This window comes from Doryrhamphus excisus, linkage group LG2 (genome assembly GCF_037039965.1).
Source record: "Doryrhamphus excisus strain RoL-2023G ecotype Guam linkage group LG2, RoL_Dexc_Guam_v1.1, whole genome shotgun sequence".
In the NCBI taxonomy this organism is placed as follows: Eukaryota; Metazoa; Chordata; class Actinopteri; order Syngnathiformes; family Syngnathidae; genus Doryrhamphus; species Doryrhamphus excisus.
In genome coordinates, this window is record NC_136358.1 from 9,358,711 (window position 1) to 9,381,539 (window position 22,829).

The 22,829-nt window shown below is 40.0% G+C and overlaps 1 protein-coding gene across 1 annotated transcript; it reads right to left on the reverse strand.

Moving 5' to 3' along the window:
- Nucleotides 1–836: 836 nt before the first annotated feature.
- aco1 (aconitase 1, soluble) lies at nt 837–22,592 on the reverse strand. The gene is made up of 21 exons (XM_058067127.2): nt 22,459–22,592; nt 21,219–21,347; nt 16,622–16,790; nt 13,729–13,866; nt 13,597–13,666; nt 13,334–13,517; nt 11,657–11,796; nt 11,420–11,591; nt 9,315–9,415; nt 8,905–9,021; nt 6,082–6,241; nt 5,876–6,011; nt 5,697–5,781; nt 4,739–4,895; nt 4,112–4,236; nt 3,925–4,029; nt 3,655–3,797; nt 3,440–3,587; nt 1,635–1,757; nt 1,197–1,382; nt 837–1,128 (listed from the first exon to the last, which is right to left on the reverse strand). The coding sequence occupies exons 2-21, from the start codon at nt 21,325–21,327 to the stop codon at nt 1,015–1,017; spliced, it is 2,682 nt and encodes an 893-aa protein (XP_057923110.2). The 5' UTR covers nt 21,328–21,347; nt 22,459–22,592; the 3' UTR covers nt 837–1,014.
- Between the last annotated feature and the right edge of the window lie 237 nt (nt 22,593–22,829).

Genomic DNA, 22,829 nt, shown 5'->3' on the forward strand with positions numbered 1-22,829 from the left:
GAAACGATTTAGCTTTTGTGATCCTGTATAGTTTTTGTCACGTTTTTTTTTTTTTTTACTGAGCTGCAAGGGGCTCTGCCACCAGCGTGTTTGAATCGCCCGCTGTTCCTGCCGAGGGCTCGGCATAGCTTGAAGACAAGTTGAAACCCATGTTTATTGCTATTATTGGAATTGGGGCGAAGTTTTAAAACCTGCGTAGTGGGACTGACGATTTAAATAATGAATTTGCACTTGTTATGCGCCATTAAACCTATATATATATATATTTATTTTATTAATTAGATGCAAGACGAGTTTTAGCTTGAAAAATACAAAATATATAAAAATATTTTCTAAATATTATTATATATAAATGTATATTATATTGTATATATATAATTATATATATTATATATAAAAATAAAAATATATAAAAAATATATGCTTATGATATTATGCCATCTTTATTGAAATATCCGCACTGTAAATTACAGAATGTGTGAGCACATGGCTCTTCAGCATGGTAATTGTCCTTGTATTTCTGGTAATATTTAATTTGCTTGGAAGCCATTTATTTGTAATCAATGGCTGAGGCCGATGTTGGCATAATGCTGATGATTATCTGTGATGATGTGATTTGATTGCTGCACCACTGTGTGCACTCATAGACAGAATACCAAGAGTTAGTTGTCTTCAGTGCTGTCTCACTTATGCTCTTAACATACACACAATATTACTTATTTTTTTCCACAATTTACAAACATATTTTTTAATGTCCGCTCATAAATTTTTGAGAGACAAGTGCAATTTCAAAGAGTGGTAACTTCTGTCAACACAACTCAGACCTACAGCTCGAAGAGAAGTATTTCCACAATCTGTGTGGCAGAAGGTTGCTGTCTGCAGCATTTCAGGAGTAGAAGTAATTCCAAAAAAATAACCCAGTAAAAAAGATGTCATAAAAGAACACATTGAAAAACTGGTAGGGTTAAAATGTGGTGGATTTTATCTTACATCAATCGATACATTCACTCGCTCTCATTCCAACATCTTGCGGATCATGTAGTTGAGGATTCCCCCGTGGTAGAAATACGCCAGTTCTACATCCGTGTCAAATCTCATCCGTACCTGGAATGTTTTTCCCGTGTCAAGCTGCGAAGAAGAAAATGTATTTTTTAACAAATATTTGTACAAAAACATTGCATCTTCATATACGTTACCGTTATGGTGACAATCATTCTTGTGGTGATCTGTTCGGGGATGGTGATTGTGAAGCGCTCTCTTCCTGTCAAGCCCAGACTTTCAGCGGTGTCTCCCGGCAAATACTCAAGTGGGATGATTCCCATTCCCACAAGATTACTCCGGTGAATACGCTCGTAGCTCTCGGCAAGAACTACCTTTATGCCCTTTGGGAAAAACAAGCAAAAGCAACAAAACTTGGAGGACATGCAGTCGGTAAATTGACATATTTTGATGGCGCATTTAAGCCTTAACAGTAGATACTATGTCAATCATCTTGTGCTTTTGATACAGAATCCAGCAATCCACTGCCCTAACACCACCATCAAATAACGCACCCATCAAAAGAATCATTTTGTTTGGAGTGAACACTGTTTCACAGGAACAATGACATCACAAGTGAGCTCTGACATCCTTACCAGTAATAATGGACCTTTTGCTGCCCAGTCTCTTGAGCTTCCGGAACCATACTCTCTCCCGGCGAGAATCAGTAGAGGTACTCCGGATTGCTTGTATAGGTCTGCTGCATCAAACACATCCATCTGGACAATGCAAAATAGGCTTAGTTGAAGATGACGTACAAGTGTGAAAGCACCCTCAGCCTGCTCCACAATGAAAGTAGAGATGCCAACCCTCAGGATTTCCCTGAAATGGCCCAGTGAGGATAAAATTAACCTGTCTTGACACAGCTCCCTATTAGCGGGTGAATAATCCAATGCTTCTGCTTCACAAAGTGAAGTAACTAAGGCTTGGCTGCCACAAGCCAGTTATCCCTGTGATAACACCTCCTGCTTGAAACCCCGAAAGTCAAAAGAAACTGAACTGGCCTTCCAATTCCATATTGTGACGTAAAGGCAGACTAATGTAAAGGTACAATGTAGAATTAGAGAATGAGGTGTATCTACATGTATTTGGTCAGGAGTTGCACTGGTTACTACCACTCATTGTTCATCGGAGCATACATGGATGATCATTCTTGGGTATGTTCAGTCGGTGGGTTCCACTCTCTTGTGGGAGAGGGGGTGGTTGGCCCAGATGACAGTGTCACTTTCTGGAGCTGTGTGGAGGAGTAGGGCCCGCATATGGGGAGTTGGCCTCTCCTGTCATTTCTCTAGGCCAGTGGTCTCAAACACGTGGCCCGCGGGCCAAATGTGGCCCGCAGGACACTAGTTTGAGGTCCCCGAAAGTTTAATGTAAGTTTGATATGGATGCTGTATGGTATCGTGTACCCAAAAAAAATTATTACGTTTGATTAATGTTCATGTTAAAGGTTAAATAACTGTTAATAGTTATCCGCCCTATCCGTGTGGAAGTGGTAAGTTTTTGGCTATTTAAGTTTAAAGAAAATAACTTGAAGGCTACAGTTTAGGTCGCTAGCTCTCTAGTTTGAGAGTAAGCATGTGTCTCAAGACCCTGCAGTTGCGCAATATGTTGTAAATAAAAAGAGTATAAATGTGACTATAGTCGTGTTTTGTCATGTCTACAGGGCTCTAATAATGCTTTGTTAATTTTAATCTGAAAAAAATAATTTGTCTACCCACCAACTATATGTGGTTTCTTAAGTTTTTATTATTTGCCGTTTTATTATTATTATTATATTTATTTATTACTGATTGATTGATTTTCTTTATTCTTGATTTGTTTATTTATTTTTCATTTTATTTTGTGTAGAAAAATAAAAAGTAAGATATTTGAGAACAGTGGAATGTTTTATCAGAACTTTTCTTGTAGAAAATTGGAACCAAAGCGAAGTTTTTTAAATTTTTTGTTTCTAATAACTGCATTTTTGTTTTTTTTTGGAAAACCTGATGCGGCTCAGTCTCACCCAGACCTGAGCTCCAGTGGCCCCCAAGTAAATTGAGTTTGAGACCCCTGCTCTAAGCCTTCTTTCTCCCCTAATTACGGTCACACGTGCCCTTCCTCTTTGCAATTTTGGAATTGGAAGGATCTACTAGCAGTCTGTACAGGTATCCATGCCCTGGGGCATCCCTGAGAAATCAGGAAGGTTAGCTTTTCTGCTGCCGATGTAGAACTGGTCTGGGAGTATGCTTTTTCAGAGATGCTGAGCCTTTCAGTCAGTCCAATCGTGAGGATCGGCATCTCGGAAAAAGTGCCTTGAAACGGCCACCAATGAAACCACATACACATCCAGATACACATTGGAATTACAAATGTCATTTTTCCCCCAAAAGATGTAAAGATATTTAGAAGCATTATTGCTGACCATTTCATTTGTTGGCAGGTAAACCGTTTGCGGCGCCTGCTTGTTGAGGAATTTGTTAAACAGGCGGATGTTGGCAAATGTCCCCCTGGCCATGACAGCGTCGTTACCTCGACGGGAGCCGTATGAATTGAAGTCACGTGGGGTTACACTGCCAATGCATAACATAATGTGAGACAATATATGGTTTTGTACAACAAATTATATTCGATATTCACCCTCTGCTTGACAGGTATCGGGCGGCAGGGCTGTTTCTGGTGATGTTTCCTGCAGGAGAAATGTGGTCCGTAGTGACTGAATCACCTAAGTTTAGCAGTACATAGGCACCATCAATGGACCTAGGAGGGTTTAACTGCATGGTCTGAATGAACAAAATGAAACATGAAATTAGCGTCAGACACTGATGTAAAATTGGAAAGCTCATGATTTGTCTATGAGATTTACATATTTTGGTCATAAAACCATGACAAGATGTTTAGTTTATTTACCAAACCATCAAAAAAGGGTGGCGACTTGATGTAAGTTGAATTCAAGTCCCAGGGATATAGCTTGTCGGATGGCGCAACCAGTGAGTTCCAGCGTTCGTTTACTTTCTGCAGTGGATCATTCACACATGTCAACATTAGTCTAGCTAGACTCAGCAAAAAAAAACTAAAGGATTAGCTGATAAAATACCTCAATTTTCTCATAGACCTCTCTAAACATGGACGGAATGACAAACTTTTTCTCTTCACGCTGGATCTCTTCTCGTGTGGGCCAAATATCCCTCAGGAAGATCTCCCTACCTTCTGAGTTAATTGCTAAAAAAAGAACAAAATAAAAGATTAGCACATTTCAAAAGGGTGTATGATACTCGGCTAAGAGGGGCCTGGGGTGCTTTGGGGATTGGGGAAAGCTGGGCTCTTCTGTCACACGAAACCCATAATGTTTGTAATGTTTTTATTACGATGTTGTGGCACCTGTGAGGTCAAACACAGCCCAAGGCCAACATTTATGTACAGTAACTGTACCCTTTTACATGACAATTTAAGTATTCACTACTACCATACTGTACATTCATCTGTTAGGTGAATTGGCAACTCTCAACAGTCTGTTATGTATGAATGTGAATAGTTGTTTGTCTACATGTGCCCTGCAATTGGCTGGCGACCAGTCAACCACTATTTAACAAACAAAAACAAAAAAAAACTGTGCAGTTAACATTTTCTGTGGTCATTTTTATGGTAATCATTACAGGATTATGGTTATGAAGTTTAGACTTTCAAGGCCAGAAAACCTCCAAAATCTTCTTACAGTACTCACCAAGAGGCTCTGTTTCAAAGTCAATCCTTACAGTCCCAGCTATCGCATAAGCGATGACTAGTGGAGGCGATGCAAGGTAGTTGGCCCTGGTGTTGGGGTGAACACGTCCCTCAAAGTTGCGGTTGCCTGAAAGTACACCTGCTGCGACTAAATCTCCCTAAAAGACAAAGAAGGGTAAAACATGAAATGCACTTAAGGGGAAAAAAAGCTGCACTATGGAAACAATTTTAAATAATGATTACAATCATGACATTGTTAAATTTTGTGGGAAAATATGCCAGCACTTAATTGACAGACATCTTTATAGACACAGAAATATCTTGCTATGTCGGTTGGCCAACATCTGTTGATTACGCACCAGACTCTCAAAGTTTAACCACAGTATAATGAAAAAAACGTCAAGCCAATATTTGTGTTCGATTCAATACATTGTCATTTTCCTGAAAACATCATTTCGTTAGTGTGTCGTACACCTCCATAAAAGCAAAAACACAAAGATGGTGGAGATATACAGTACATAATTTTGTAGTGCTACTAATCCTACTGTAATTAGTACAGACACAGATACAGTAGGGTTCAACAACATTTAAGGGAAGGAGAAGGGGGCTAATCAGATGTTTGAGGAGCTTTATGTACTAAAGATACTGTCGTGGTGAGATATGGAATGTTCAGTTGGGCTGAGGCAGAGAACGAGGTTAGGAGCGCGGTAGAGAACCAGGTACGAGATTAACATTATTGTCTCACAAACAGAAGGCACTTTTAAGGCACATCGTACATTTTTTTTTAGAAAATTAAGGGCTTTTAAGAACGCCTTTTATTGCGGGAATACGGTAAGTATAATGGGATTTGTGTGGGTATGAGAACTGCTAATGCTTTTGCTTGCCCTTGAGCCCCAAAGTGCGCCAAACCCTGCGCAGGAAACATGTGGAGACAGTTTGTTAGTGCAAACCCTCGTTACCTGGTTGATGGCCTCTACAACTGCCTCCGGGAGGGGTCCACTGTTGCCTATACATGTCATGCAACCATATCCGACCACCTCGAAGCTGAAAGGTAAACGATAGTGATGGAAACTTTTCAAATGGAAAGGACACTAAAAGTGCAGTTTGGGGGTACATGACTGTTCTTTTAGCAGCTTACCCTAACTGGAAGAGGTAGTCCATCACGCCACTCTCCTTCAGGTAGTAGGTAACCACGCCACTGCCTGGTGATAGACTGGTCTTAATGTAAGGCTTTACACTTAACCCATTCTCCACTGCCTTTTTAGCGAGGAGTCCTGGAAAGAAAAAAATAACAACAATCCAATCAAAAGCCCCAAAAAACAAACAAGATGAAAGCTTACCCACCTGCTCCGAGCATGACAGATGGGTTGCTGGTGTTTGTGCAGCTGGTAATAGCCGTGATAACCACTGAGCCATGGCTTAATGTGTACTCTTTGCCGTCGAAATGGAAGGGAATTGTCAAGTTTTGGGAGTCTGGACCCACAGCAAAACCCTTGAAACCTTGCTGAAGTTAGCCACAAAAGATTATATACATTTGTGAGGTTAACCAGTGCAATGATACACCAGACAAAACAAAAAAACACCAGCGATAGTGGTTGGTGGGGACTCAGATCCAGGCCTTATGTACAGTGCATCCGGAAAGTATTCACAGCGCTTCACTTTTTCTACATTTTGTCATGTTACAGCCTCATTCCAAACTGAATTAAATTAATCTCTTACCTCAAAATTCTACACAAAATACTCCATTATGACAATGTGAAAAAAGTTTTTTTTTGACATGTTTTGAATTTATTAAAAATAGAAAACCAAAAAATCACATTTACATAAGTATTCACAGCCTTTGCTTAATACTTTGTTGATCCACCTTTGGCAGCAATTACAGCCTCAAGTCTTTTTGAATATGATCCCACAAGTTTAGCACACCTATCTTTAGGCAGTTTTGCCCATTCTTCTTTGCAATAAGTCTCAAGCTCCATCAGGTTGGATGGGAGACGTCTGTGCACAGCCATTTTCAGATCTCTCCAGAGATGTTCGATCGGATTCAAGTCTGGACTCTGGCTGGGCCACTCCAGGACATTCACAGAGTGGTTCTGAAGCCAATCTTTTGAGATCTTGGCTGTGTGCTAATGTCTACTGTCTATATGGTCAAGGTACATGACCAGTCTACTGAGGTCAAGAGCACTCGTCCAGGATATCTCTATATATTGCTGCATTCATTTTTCCTTCTATCCTGACTAGTCTGCCAGTTCCTGCTGCTGAAAAACATCCCCACAGCATGATGCTGCCACCACCATGCTTCACTGTAGGGACGGTATTGGCCTGGTGATGAGCAGTGCCTGGTTTCCTCCAAACATGGCGCCTGGCATTCACACCAAAGAGTTCAATCTTTGTCTCATCAGACCAGAGAATTTTGTTTCTCATGGTCTGAGAGTCATTCAGGTGCTTTTTGGCAAATTCCAGACGGGCTGCCATGTTCTTTTTACTAAGGAGTGGCTTTCGTCTGGCCACTCTACCATACAGGCCTGATTGGTGGATTGCTGCAGAGATGGTTGTCCTTCTGGAAGGCTCTCCTCTCTCCACAGAGGAACGCTGGAGCTCTGACAGAGTGACCATCGGGGCCTTGGTCACCTCCCTGACTAAGGCCCTTCTTCCCCGATCGCTCAGTTTAGAAGGCCGGCCAGCTCTAGGAAGAGTCCTGGTGGTTCCAAACGTCTTCCATTTACGAATAATGGAGGCCACTGTGCTCATTGGGACCTTCAAAGCAGCAGAAATGTTTCTGTATCCTTCCCCAGATTTGTGCCTCAAGACAATCCTGTCTCGCAGGTCTACAGACAGTTCTTTTGACTTCATGCTTGGTGTTTGTGCTCTGACATGCACAGTCAACTGTGGGACCTTATATAGACAGTTATTATATTTCCAAATCATGTCCAATCAACTGAATTTACTGCAGGTGGACTCCAATTAAGCTGTAGAAAGATCTCAAGGATGATCAGTGGAAAAAAGATGCACCTGAGCTCAATTTTGAGCTTCATGGCAAAGGCTGTGAATACTTATGTAAATGTGATTTTTTTGTTTTCTATTTTTAATAAATTCAAAACATGTCAAAAAAAAATTTTTTCACATTGTCATAATGGAGTATTTTGTGTAGAATATTGAGGTAAGAGATTAATTTAATTCAGTTTGGAATGAGGCTGTAACATGACAAAATGTAGAAAAAGTGAAGCGCTGTGAATACTTTCCGGATGCACTGTACATGGTCATAAAGAGACTGTTTCTTCTCCCACATCGCCCACCAAATTTACATATATGTTCTTACGCAAAGGTACAAGTGGATAAATCAAATACTGGGAATGTTGCATGGGAATGTTCTTACAACCTCTTTATGTACGCTTGATAAATGAGGCCTCAGGTTTGGGCACATAGGGGCACACATTTGATTGTTCTTGGTCAATCTGGTTCCTGGGGACAGGGATGTCATGCAAAATGCAGCTGAACTTGTGCATGGTGTTTGACCCAGCTCCACTCACAAAAAAATATTTGAGAGGGTTTTCCTGCACCTTCCAGTTGAGGAACAGGTGTCTTTTTGTTGTGGTTTCTGCTTATGTGTAAAGCAGTATAGTTATCACTTAGCAATTTAGCATTGGGGTTTACAGTTAGGAACCATTTATCAGGTTGCTGGATTCTGATTCTGACACATGCATTTGGCTTGTGTCAAGTGTGGAAGTGAGTTTATCCTGCTTGTGTCCAGATTAGAGAGCTCTAGACCTTAACTAGAATTTGACTTTCAGTTTCAATTGCCTTGTGTGACTGCAATCTTGGCAAATTTTCTATACCGCTTACCCTCACTAGGGTTGCGGGTATGCTGGAGCCTATCCCAGTTGTTATTGGGCCAGAGGCGGGGTACACCCTGGACGGGTCGCCATCCAATTGCAGGGCACATATAGACAAACAACCATTCACACTCACATTCATACCTATGGATAATTTAGAGTTGCCAATTAACTTAACATGCATGTTTTTGGAATGTGGGAATACCCGCAGAAAACCCACAAATGCACGGGGAGAACATGCAAACGCCACGCAGAGAATCAAACCTAGGTCTTCGCAATCTCTTGACTGTGTGGCCTACATGCTAACCACTCGACCACCGTGCAGCCTTTTACTCACCTTTGCTCCAAGGCAGGTTTCAAAGTCTTTCTTCATGTCTGAAAGAGGTATTTTGTCCTGAGGTCTTTTGGGGCCACTGCAGCACGGAACCACAGTACTAAGGTCCAACTCGACAACCTTAAAAGAGAAAAAATGGTTATTAATGTGCCTGCAGCCACTACGATATGCATATATTCTTCTTATCAACTGATGAGAAGACCAATTGAAAAATTGTAAGAATTTCAATTTGTTTCGTCTCTTACATTTCTTCTTTTGCAGTGTGAAGCTCTACCTAGAACCCATCCCCTTAAGATCCAACAGTGCAAACAGTAAATTCTTACAATTTTTAACTGGCCTTGAAATTTTGATCAAGTGTGTACACATTACATATGTTAACATTTTAATTAAAGCTGCATGGCATCACGGCTGACCTGACTGAAATCCGGATCCTGTGCGACATTACTGTAGTCTCGGAACATGGACACTGCCTTCAAGTACTTTGTGATGTAGGACAGCTTTTCTGCTTCTCGTCCTGAATTACGACAGAATGTAAAAAAAAAGACATTACTACAATACTTGTTTAGATTCATCCCAAATTGTGCAGGGTAATTAACAAGTATCCAGGGTCCTCATTAAAAAAAAAAGTGTGTGGGAACTTCCTGGTGTGAATGACAGTTATTGAGTTATTGGGACGCTATTGGGACGCTATGCTACACTGCACATAGGACTGTCATTTTGATTTAAAAAAAAAAAAAAAGGTTGTATGTTCTTGTCTGTATCACTGTTGGAAAACGGTATCGTTTGCTTTCAAATATTGGCTTGGGAGTTATCGATTTTTTTGTATTTGTACTTGAAGCAACTTGAAAGAATTGAAGAAATCTATTCCTTTGTGTGTGTAAAACATGCCGTATTTGTTTCTGAAGCAGGATCTCAGGATGTATTTGTTTGATAGGTATGCTTCTTATTTGCAAGACATGTACAGTATTACAGTAGTATAGAGTTTATTTGTGAATTGATGGGCTAAGTAAAATATTATGTGTGTTTGTGAGGTGTGAGGTTTTGGCATGATTTTAACTCCATATTGAAGCACTGGTATCATCACATTATGTAGAGTAATGACTCCTGTTCCCTCGGGCCATGGTCCACCACAAGTGAAGGCGCTATGCAAATGACATTCTGAAGGCTCGCCTACAGAATAGTTTGTCAGCTAGTCCAAGATACAGAATGAGAATACAGCATGATGGAGTCTTCCCAGTTGGTAAACCATGAGTACTTCTTTCCGAACAACTCGGAAAGCAACTCTTCTGAGCATGTAAAATTTCCTATCAAAAGGGTACCACACTGCTGCATCGGGGGCCAAAGAGGGCCCAGGCGGCATCTGTCCTCGTTCACAATTTCCATGTTGCCCTAACGGAAACACAGTCCTGCAGCTATGAAAAACCTTGAAGTTCTTTTTTTGAATTGCATCAAATGAATAACCGTGCCTACATCAGTCCGTTGTGGTGAAGAAAGAGCTAAGCCGAAAGACAAAGCTCTCATTTTACCGGTCAATCTATGTTACTACTCTCACCTATAGTCATGAGCTTTGCGTAGTGACCGAAAAAACAAGATCACGGGTAAAAGCGGCCGAAATGAGTTTTCTCTGCACGGTGGCTGAGCTCTCCCTTAGAGATAAATCTAAATCAAATCAAATCAACTTTATTTGTAGAGCACTTTTCCTGCAAAGACATGCAACACAAAGTGCTTTACAGAATTAAAAACAATTACCACAATTAAAAGAAAAAAACAATTACTAAGAAAGCCCCTCCCTCCCACCGTCCATACTAGACACACACACAAACCCACACCCACAAACACACACACAATCACACACAGTAGGGAGACATGGCATGGCACTGAGGATCAAGGAAACGCCACCTTTGGGGCCGTCCACACTGGGAGGAGCCGCAGGCAGTGCCATCGGGGGACCAGCACCCGGGCCCCCAGACTCCGACAGACGGGCGGGCCCCCACATTAAAGGGAGGAACCCCCAACCGGCCGGGTCGAAGGGACCCAAGGATGGCACCCCCTCAGCAGACCCGACACAGTGTGGAGGACCCCCCCTGAGGAAACACTGGAGTTAAAAGCTAAAGACTAAAAGCATAAAATAGGACTAAAAAGATAAAAACATAAGAAAAGTTGAAAAATATTAGTTAAAAGCCTGATTAAAAAGGTGTGTCTTTAATCTTTTTTTAAAAATATCAACAGTCTCTCTGGCAAGCTGTTCCACAGGTGGGGGCCGTAGTGGCTAAATGCTGCCTCACCGTGGGTTTTTGTTCTGGGTTTTGGTATTGTTAAAAAGCCAGTGCCGGAGGACCGCAGGGTCCGCGGGGGTTGATATGGTAAAAGCAGATCAGATAAATAAGAAGGTGCAAGGCCGTTAAGACATTTAAAAAGCAGTAAAAGAATCTTAAAATGGATCCTGAAGCGGACGGGGAGCCAATGTAGCGACTTTAAAGGTAAGGTGAGAAGCACTGTCAAACAAATAGCCACTCACCTGTTTGCTTGAGGTACTCAATGCTTACATCGTCAACTGGAAAGAACGCCGCAGTCGCTCCGTATTCCGGACACATGTTGGAGATGGTAGCTCTGTCTGCGATCGACAGCTGTGCCACGCTTGGCCCAAAAAATTCTACAAACTTTCCCACGACGCCCACTTGGCGGAGGTGCTGAAACACATCGAACAAGATCAGGACTGGCACTCTCTACACATGTAAAACATTAATGGCATTACCTTTGTTACAGTCAGAACGATGTCCGTGGAAGTAATGAATTTGTCTGGGGTCCCGTGCAAATTATATCCAACCACTTCAGGCAGAACCATACTGATTGGTTGACCCAGCATCACTGCCTCTGCTTCGATTCCACCCACACCTTACATAAAAAAAATCACCCAGGACAATCAGTTTTTTTTTTAAATATTGAGCAACAACAAAAACAACTAAAAACCCACCTCTTTAAATCTGTTTTTAATGTCTAACTTTTTATATCTGACTGCTGTGCCCTGCTCCGCTTTTACTCATGTTTTAACTGTGTATTAACAAATGAATGTTGTATTTTGGTGTGTCTTCTACTCCGTTTACTTGCTTTATTCAACTCCATTCTTCTGTAAAGTGTCTTTGAGTATTTTGAAAAGCGCTATACAAATAAAATGTATTATTATTATTATTATTAACAAATACAGTAGACTACAAATGCCCAGCCTGGCCATGAGACCATCTATGGTGAGTCAATAGCAACTCATTAGATCAATTAATAACAGCTTTAAATCTGACTGTTTAAATCTGACATTTTTGGGCCCCACTTCACAGCACCTCTTATACACCAGACGACTCCAGGTAAGTTGCAGATCTGGTTCCGGTTTCCTCAAGTTTATTAGTTCAAGTTAATAGTAGTCAATCTGTCTTTTCAGAATAAGAATGACACAAGTTTGTCAGTTTCTTCATCACTTCTGTGGCAATTGTTTTTCCCCAGATACAGCAACCAAAAATTCCTACCTCCTCAAACTACCTTTGCGAGTGCAAAATTCTAAATAATTCAAAGTAATTGGTTAATATACACGTCACGTCATTTGTAAATGGAGCATTGTCTGCATTTTTTAATTTAATAGGCATGTGTTTCCTTTATGTGCATTCTTAGCCATGTTTTTTTAGCTGTTTTTATATCTTTAGAATGCATAGAAAAGAGAAAGACATATGGGGCAAAATTGGGGCAACATTTCTGGGAGCACTTCCTGTGTCCGAGGGTGCTTTGCTGTACACTTCATGCTGGAAAGCACAAGCTTAGAGCTTGCATAAAAGTCGGTTAATATTCTGCATTATATGTTGGTAGTGTCTTGTCTGTGTTTATCCACCGTTGATGCAAGTACTTCTTTTGACACCATAAGTACAATTGGTATGTGAATTGGTGCCGTCCCGCACTTGAAAGTGAAATAGTTGTCATTTTCTGTGCACTACATATGCAGTACACTACATTTTAGTAACATCTAGTAGTTCAAATATAACATGACACAATGATCATTGAATGATAAACTTAATAACACTGTCTAAAGAAAGGTTGAAATTTGTAGCACAATTATTGACCAGCAAAATTTGTTATTTTAATAGGCATGGCAAAAATGTGTCAGTTTCTTCATCAACTCATGGTCAAAACCTGCTTTTGCAGGCATCTACCCATCCAACTGAGCCATCAAGAGAAGCTCTCACTGCATCAGTCCATGAAACATCAAACAATGCCTGTCAGGTATTTGCCTGGTCCAAAATGTTGATAAGTCAACTTGTCTTTGTTGCAACACTATTCCACTATTGTCCAGTATTTCCTTTTTTTTTTTTGTTTTTTTTTTTACACTTTTTCCAACAAAACGTTTGACTGTCCCATGTCCTGTTGATCTAGGTTACACTTTTTGTCTTACCCCAACCAAGAACACCGAGGCCATCGATCATGGTGGTATGGGAATCTGTGCCCACTAGGCTATCCGGGTAGAAATACCCATCGTGGTTAAACACCACTCGGGCCAAGTACTCCAAATTGACCTGGTGAACAATTCCAGAACCAGGTGGAATGATACGCATGTTCCTGAACGCCTGGGACCCCCACTGAAAAATATAAAATATGCAAAATCAGATGACTGACAATAAATGTCTAATTGCGCGGATTCAAGTCCAGTTGATTCACCTTAAGGAACTGGAATCTCTCTTTGTTGCGTTCAAACTCCAAGTTCTCGTTTTTCTGAAGGCTATCAGACCTTTAGGGAAAGAAATGTTAATAGTGCATTTAAAAAATACTTTGCCGTTGTGATTTTCTTACTTTTTGTTGAAGTCCACTTGGACGGAATGATCGATGACCAGGTCAGCCGGGCAGACAGGATTAATCTTCTCTGGGTTGCCGCCAAGCTTAATCACAGCATCACGCATTGCAGCGAAATCCACCACAGCAGGTACACCACTATGAATGAATGAAAAATTTTGTTGGTGCAAATTGTCTCTAAGTTGAGGAGTGGAATGCTCTTCTACACCAGGTTGTTGTCACTCGGTACGTTTCCATGCACTGAATTCCTCACACTACTGAAATAATTTGGTTGTGCCATTTTTTCAAAACTCAATGTGACATCCCTGTTTGTATGCACTACCTCCATTTTGATTGTTGGCCATATGCTCTATGCATTCCAAAACGCTAGGTTGACTTGTTATGTCACAAAGCTTCTCAACCAGCGTTGCCAGATTTGCTTATGAGAAGCGACAGTGGGCTCGTTTTGTGCAAAGCTGCTTAACCATTCTCAAGTTTCCTGATGTTTCGGGCTTGTTTTCAGAGAGCTAGTAGCTTGTTTCACGCGTCAGATATAGCATCTGTGTCTCTGTGTCTAAACTGAAACACGCACATTTTTGGTAGTATTTCATTAGCAGAAAGATAAATAACAGGACACAAATGTATACTGTATATTAACAGCTCCAAACGAACACAAAATGTGCATCAAACTAAAAACATAAAAAAATCTACTTGCCAGAACATTTGAATCACACTTATGAGCAATGAGGCGTTGCATTCAACGACATAACGTATTGTAAAGTAAATATACGTACATGTTTCACTGTGTTTTCGGAGATTTCCCAGCATAATTAAATGCAGCAAATGTACATCTGCATTGAGAGTTACAATGTGTGTATTGACAATATGCACGTATTGTTTTTCATTATCTTCCTGTTCATTTAGCCCACACATACATGCATTATATAGGTGTTTTCGTGATGTGGATTGTCCCTGAATCCATCTCAGGCTTGTGTAATGAGAATGATGAAGCGCTGTTTAGAGGAAGAAAGGACTAGAGCAGTAATTCTTAACCATAGGGCCGCGGCCCAAACTTAGGCCTCAAGCGCCACCTATAGGACCACAAAAAACGTTAAGTTTTGCACCAGTGGGCCGCGAGGACCATGGGACTGCGAAGTAGGTTATCAACTGAAGACACCAGAGATAGGCTAGCCGCTATGCTACTGTATGTTATCCATGAGACGCTGAGCTACAGTGCAGCTTCCGACCAGATGGTGGTGGTAATGTGTCAGTCAGTTGTTTAACAAGCTCACAGAAGATCTTAAGAAGACATTCAACTACATCTAACAATGGAGAAGTTTTTAAAACAAAAAAAATGAAGACTGCTGAAGCAATTGTTAAATTAATTTGCTGATAAGGCTATTGTGTTATTTGCACTTTATTTTAATGTTACTTTCAGTTTATTTATTTAATCTAAAAATATAATTTTGAAAGTATTTATTTTATCACTACCTTTTTTATTGATTTAATGATTTTATTGATTTTTATTCTGACACCCTTTTTTGGAAAAAGTAATATCTAAATATTGGTAATATTGATGATGATCAAATTTTATCATGTGATATTATTCTTTAAACTTTATTCAGGTTTTAGTGTGTTAAACTTGATTTATTATTGAAAACACATTAATGAGGCTGCACCCACCGTGCGATTGATTAGCGTGCAGACCCGGGTTCAATCCCACCCTCGGCTTTGCATGTTCTCCTTGCTTGTGGGTTTTCGCCGGGTACTCCGGTTTCCTCCCACATTCCAAAAACATGCTAGGTTAATTGGTGACTCCAAATTGTCATAGGTATGAATATGAGTGTGAATGGTTGTTTGTCTATATGTGCCCTGTGATTGGCTGGCGACCAGTCCAGGGTGTACCCAGCCTCTCACCAGAAGACAGCTGGAATAGGCTCCAGCATGCCCGTGACCCTCGTGAGGATAAGCGGTATAGAAAATGGATGGATATATCTGATCCCAAGAAGTTCTGGAATACGGTAAAGTCCATGGAAAATAAATTCACTTCCCCTCATCTACCCAAATATCCATGATATTTGGCAACACAATCATCACTGATAAACTACGCATGGCCTCATCTCAACCAACATCGCAAGCCTTTACTGCCCCGGTTTCCAATGCTGCTCCATTACCAACCTCTCCTGCACACAGTGATAGTGGCTTCTCCCTTTATCCTGTAGCTATCTCAGAGGTTTTGGATAAACTCTTCAAGTTGGATTCCAATAAATCCAGTGGCTATAATGGGATTGAGCCTACATTTTTAAAAGTCTATTCCAAAAAGATGCACATGTCTTTGGCAAAAATTCCTTCAGTTTTGCTAGACGACTGACTGGAACGCCCTTCAACACACTCTGAAAATTTCAGCTCTAGTCTATTCTATACCAGTCTATTTGCATCTTATTCGGAATCGCATTAGGCCCGTCACAATAATCACATCCAATTCATAAGTTCATCATCCATTTTCTATACACTCTTTAAACTTAAACTTTCATCTTTTTAAACAAACTGCAACAGTCCCTAGCTGACTGTTGTAAGTGTTAAGTCATTCTGGTCTTGAGAGGTGTTACACCGATGAGGTCACTTTTGGAAATGAGCTACGTTGCAGCTCACTGTGGCTTGTGCCATAAACTATAAATGTATTTTTTGTGGATTTTTCAAAAATCTGTACAACATAATTACAAACAATAAAAAAACATACAGTATAGTTGAATGGTGACTGCACAATGCAAATGAGACCACAGTAGTCCATGACAACTGCCTTCATAAAAGTGTATACTTCTTCTTTCTCTTTCAAAGAAGTACGTACCGCCTTGATAAAAGTGTATACAATATTAAAAAAAAAAAACAAGGAAAAATTGGGGGCCAGACATACGTGAAGTCCTGCAGGATAACACGTGCCGGCATGAACGGGATCTCCACCGTCTGCAGCTGTGTCTCCTTCCAGTTCAGAATATCTTCGACATTGGACTGCTTCACCAGAAAGCCATCGCAGTTCCTCACGGCGGACTCCAACAGAACTCGGATTGAGAAAGGCAAGCTGTCTGAAATAAATCAACAAAAATAATAATCATCATAAAATAGAAAGCCTGTAATCTGTACAACAAAGATATTTGCTGATCAAAGCTCATGTATTTAAAAGTAGTCAGGAGTGTGTTTTTAATGGCCAAAACATTCATTCATTCATTCATTCATTTTCGATCGCTTATCGTCACGAGGGTTGCGGGCAATGCTGAAGCCTATCCCAGCTGATGGCCAAAACACTTTCGGCAAAAAACACTCAAGAGATTCTCTCCTGTGCAGGAATAACTTGTGGCCAGTCAATCGGTTAATGTTAAAAGTTAACTAAGTAGCTTTAGATAAAAACTGCAAAAATGCATTATCCGTAACGGATACTCATTTATAATGAGTATCCGGCTCATCCCTAATAATAAGCACACAATGTCCTCCCTAACTGTCCCTTCATGAATGGTGTATACTAGCACATTAACTGGGCCGGTGTTAAAGAGGACCTACAGGTTCTACTACTAAAAATTAGAATATCCTGAAAAGGTTGTTGTATTTCTGCAATTCAACCTAAATGGTGAATTTGACATTTTATAATAATTTATATAATAATTTTATCATAATATGCAAATCAATACATTTCAAGTTGTTATTTATTTCGGTTTCGCTGATCAAGTCTTGCAGATTAACCAAATTCGAAACTCAGACAATTTGAATACTATGTACAATTAATGTAAAAAATGATTTTAAAAACAAAAATGTGAGGGCTCCAAAACCAAACTCTTGGACCTGTATTTACTACTTGTTTGGGGCCTATTTTGCCAAAATAACAGCCTTTATTCAGCATGCTATGGATGCTACCAGTTTGTGACATTGTTATGGAAGACCAGCATGCTTCAATTGCAGCCTTTATGTCACGATTAGGGCTTGTGAGCGTTGCGGTGCGACCCCAGGATGCAGAGAGCAGGACTAGATGTAGGTAAAAGTCTTATTTGTAGTAATAACTGTGGCAGCAGGACACAACAACTCAGGAAGGCAAACCTCCAAACGATAATGATCACACCTGAACTAAAAAGACACAGGAGAAAATTAGGAACAGGTGTTGGTGATAAGTACAACAAAGGAAGACGAGGCAAAGCAGGAAGTTAATTACAAAATAAGAGCATCCAAAAAAGCCCAGAGAGGGAACATAAACAAACTGTCATGTGGGAACCTACACAGGGCGTGACACTTATTGTTTGGTCTCTTCCCATACAGTTTTCTCTTGACAATGCCCCACAGATTTTCTGTGGGGTTCAGGTCAGGTGAGTTTGCAGGCCAAACAAGCATGGTAATCCTGTGGTCGTTGAACCAGGACTTTGTACTTTTAGCAGTATGAGAAGGTGCCAAGTCCTGCTGAAAGATGATGTCTGAATCTCCATAAAGCTGTTCCGCTGAAGCAAGGTTGAAGGGCTTTAAAATGTCCTGGTAGATGGCTGTGATTGTGTTTGACTTCATGAAGCACAGCGGACCAACACCAGCAGCTGACATGGATCCTCGAGTCATCACAGACTGGGGAAACACTGGACTTCATGCATCTTCTATAGCGCTCTTCTTTGGTCTTCCTCCAGACTCTGGGACCTTTGTTGCCAAATCAGATGCAAAACTTGCTCTCATCAGAAGAGAGGACTTTTGACCACTGGGCAACAGACCAGTCCTTCTTTTCTCTTGCCCAGGAAAGGCGCCTCTGATGGGTCTAAACATTTCAAAGTCCAGCATTTCCACATTGGAAAGACGTTGGGCTTGAGCAACAGCTTGTCAGCATACTGGCCCATGTTCACTAAACAGTGTGAAATGCCGTTGACAGATTAAGGAATGGATTAAGGAATTTAAACAATGCCCAAAAGTGAGTGAATTCAAGAAACAATACAAGCAGTTGATGTTTGCAAAATACAGGTAAGAAGATTCTTGAACTTGTTTTGTATCTGTTATTTATTTATTATTAGATATGGTGAGGTGTTCCGAGCATGCCCAGCTGGGAAAAGGCCCCAAGGCAGACCTAGGACACGCTGGAGGGATTATGTCTCACAGCTGGCCTGGGAACGCCTTGGTGTCCTCCCGGTGGAGCTGGAGGAGGTGGCCGGGGACCGGGAAGTCTGGGCTTCCCTACTAAGACTGCTGCCCCCGGACCCGGATAAGCGGAGGAAAATGGATGGATGGATGGATGGATGATTGCTATTTATTATGATTGTGGAAAAAAATCTCATTTATTACATGTCACATTATCTTATAACTTTTCTATGTATTAAAATGGAATACAGTTTATCATTGGAAGATAAACTGGTATACCAGGGGTCTCAAACTTGCGGGACGCAAGATTGAGGCCCCCGCCTTGATATGAAAGTTTAATGTCAGTGCCGCTCACGCAAGTTTGATATGGATGCTGTATGGTATCATGTACTACCGACACTGCTCCCAGCTGGAACTGAGTATGATGCTAACTTGCTAATTGGGTAAAATTATTAAGTTTCATTAATGTTCATGTTAAAGGTTAAATAACTGTTAATACTGTTATTTGAATCTGAAAATATATAATTTCTCTAACCTCCTACTATATGTGGTTTAGGTTTTTCATATATTCGCTGTTGTATTATTTTATTTATTTATTACTGGTTGATTTATTTATTTTCTAAAGCCTCGCTGCCCGGCTGTACCATGTGACGGATTCGGGAAAAGGTTCTGAATTTGCCACGATGTTTGCCTGTCACTCAGCTATATAAACCCCCCAGGCTTAAACATTAAAATGTGGGGTTTTGTCAGTTGAGCGTGTGGATAGTGTTTGTCAATGGTTTGGTTACTATACGGTTACGTTAATTTGCAGTTCAGAGAGAGAAGATATGGAGCCAGCTAGAAAGAAGAAAATTTCTCCTGTGTGGGAACATTTTGACTTGATCAGTCCGAATAAGTAAGCCCAATCCAACACTATTAAGAGATGGTTTGTTTGCATTTAAAACCTGTATTTGTCATTGTTATTGAGAGGTGAAGTGCTTATGTGTTTCAAGGAGTTGGAGTACAATAATAACACCTCATCCATGTTCAGACATTAACGTGCCTAAAGATAAAACTGGACCTTCACCCATCTATGGTAAGGTTAATAGTACTACATTATAATATTAATATATTAGAGTATTACTAACACAACTTATGTTCATTGTGCAAATGAAAGATCACACGTTTTTATCAGCCACAAGAAAACAAGAGAGGATGAGGCCCTTGTTGACATGGATGTCAAAGATACACAACCCTAAAGCATAGTGGAGATGTTGTATCAAAAAAGAAGAATCGCCTTAAAACAAAAATTGTTAAGAAAAAATTATTATTGAATGAAAATCAATTTAATCTCCCATAATAAGTCCAAGTTACACAAGCATACAGTTTCATAGTTACACAAGCACTTTCCTTGAGCCCATGCCAGCTAGGTGACATAAAACCATGATGAAGCTAGCCATATCACATGATACATGGCATTTATGGACAAGAAAACATTCAGTATTTTATATATACTGTATATTTTCTTACACTTTGTAGATTAATCATTTGGTTATACAATTTTTGTAGTACATGATCATTTCCGAGAGTCAAAACAGATCAGCCACCTGTAATTGTGTGGTTTTGTGTGCACATGAAGCTTCAAGAAATGAATCTATTCTCGAACCAGTTGACTGAAATGGTTCAAAACCTCATGGGGCTTCATCTCGCTATCATTAGTGCCAGTGTCTCCATGATAACTCTCATCATTACTTGACAAAACTTGTGTGAAACAAGGTGATAAACTGGCATCTCTGATGATGCGATGCCTCTTTTTGCACACACAGTACATACTCCCAAGGCTGTCTTTGCTGATATGAGCTTATAATATTTTTCCATGACGATTGACAATCCACATGACGATTCCACTCGCGTTGATGAACAATTCATGAGTCTAGTCCATCTTATTGTGAATCTCGTTAGGCCCGTCACGATCATCACTAAAACAACCAATCCATCCATTATATATACTCCTTATCCTTGAAACCGATAAGATTAAGATATGCCTTTATTCGTCCCTCCAGTGGGGAAATTTGCATGTATTTATATAACCGACCCAAGCCTATGTTATGGAACCAACAAGTAACATTTTGAGAAAGCAAATAAAACTTAAAATAATAATAAAATAAAATAAAAATAAAACTGCTGCAATCCAAAAATAAACAACATGCATCTTTAGGCCGGCGAAGCCTAGTGAGGATAAACGGCATAGGAAAAGGATGGATGGGCAACTAAATATATAATCAAAATCTAACAAAAAAAAACATTAACGCAAATAAAAGTTTACATTATAAGGTCTAGTCACTCTAGTGTATCCAACAAGAAGGTTAAAAACTATTTTAAAAAAAAAATTTAGAGCCTCCATTATAACATACACTTGACAGATGATGTTCTCTTACCATATCGGGGATCTCCAAGTTTGGAGAGGTTGTAAAACAGCTGATTTTTAATTTCAGGATCCAGAGGCTCAACTATATGCTGGAATGGATTTGTCACAGTTCCGGCCATCCTCCCCAACGGTGCAAATTCTGAAACAAATAATTGAAAAATTTATAAAGGAGCTTCTAAGCAGAAAATGCAGAAAATGTAGAAAAGAAAATGCAGAAAATGTAAAAAAAAATGGGAGTGAGACAAAAAAAGTGCTGAGTGCAGTCCAATAACAAAGACGGCATCTGCTAGAGAAGGATTTTAAGAACAAATAACATCTAAAAATGTCTCTGCTTCCATGCCACAAAACTGTTTTGAATGTGCATGAGAGCACCAAAAATGAGACACTGAAAGGTGGAAAAAACTTTCCAAAGTTTACAAAAACGGACATCATTTCCAGACAGTGGATGCTCTCTGTGAAGTCGTCTTCCCCCCCTGGAGCTTGAACCTTGGTATGAAGCATGGCCAAACCAATTTTTCAGCCGATTAACAAAAGTGGCACGACTACTCATTACTGACTACTTTATTCACAATTTTAGGGGAGGTTCTGTTTTTGTGGCACTATGGTCTGAAGCTTTTTTTATTCACCTATTTTATTATAATGGTTGCTTACAATAAACTGCTTTCTCAAAAACAATATTTGTTCCCGTCCCATTTCTTGTTTTTGCATTTTGAAGCTCTACTTAGAACCCCTTTAGGTTCCAACAGTGCAAAAAAAAACAGTGCAACAGTGGAAAAGCAGTGTGTATGGCTCCGTTGTTTGTATGTACAGTATTTATATTATGCAAGATGATCCACCATTAATATAAACAATATCACATCATATAAATAAAAATTACACATCTCTGTATGTATGTGTGCATTGATTTTTTTTTTTTTGAGATTTGTGTTCTTGTTGCCAATTAGATAAGGGAGGGGGGCACAAAGTCTAAAGTCTACTCCCCAGTGTCAAGTTACAGTATAAATTTGTTAAACTCCTCTACACAGATTTAAACCCAGCCTAGCATTAAAATCAATGACTGTTATTTCTATTTTTAATATTATTATTATTATTATTAGAAAGTTGTGTTATATTGGTCAAATTAGTCATGGTTAAGCTCCGCGCAGATGACGTGTTCGTCTGTCAGCTACTTATTTATCTATTAAACATGTTTATTTGTACAGTTGTGATACGTTAAATAAATCACGGGTCGGATAGTGTTGTTTCCTTACCTAGTCTTGAGCAACGTCGTCTGACAGTCGACTGCGCGAAGCGCTTCCGCGTTCTCGTCTACTTCCGTGTCTGTCATCTTCCTCGTTGGTTTAATTGACCAGCTTTAACGGCGCATTACTGCCACCCCAATGTACTGGCGGATAGAATAGGAGACCATACCACAAGCATTTTCATTTTATTTTATTGGAAGAGAACACAAACAATGAACGTACAAAGAGTATATACATACAAAAGTGTTAACAATTTCAAGCAAATTTCAGAATAAATACACAGCAGGCTATTGTAGAATAGAATAGAATAGAATAGAATAGTCCTTTATTGTCATCGTAACAAGTACAACGAAATTGAAAAAGTGCCCAACAGTCAGTGC

What these genes read in the sequence shown, in the direction of transcription:
- aco1 (XM_058067127.2), bottom strand. Translation starts at nt 21,327, where the DNA reads ATGGCCGGAACTGTGACAAATCCATTCCAGCATATAGTTGAGCCTCTG. An exon ending in AGAGATTCCAGTTCCTTAAG is followed by an intron (nt 13,518 to 13,596) that starts GTGAATCAACTG and finishes TATATTTTTCAG; the next exon opens with TGGGGGTCCCAGGCGTTCAG. An exon ending in AGGTCTATGAGAAAATTGAG is followed by an intron (nt 4,030 to 4,111) that starts GTATTTTATCAG and finishes GATCCACTGCAG; the next exon opens with AAAGTAAACGAACGCTGGAA.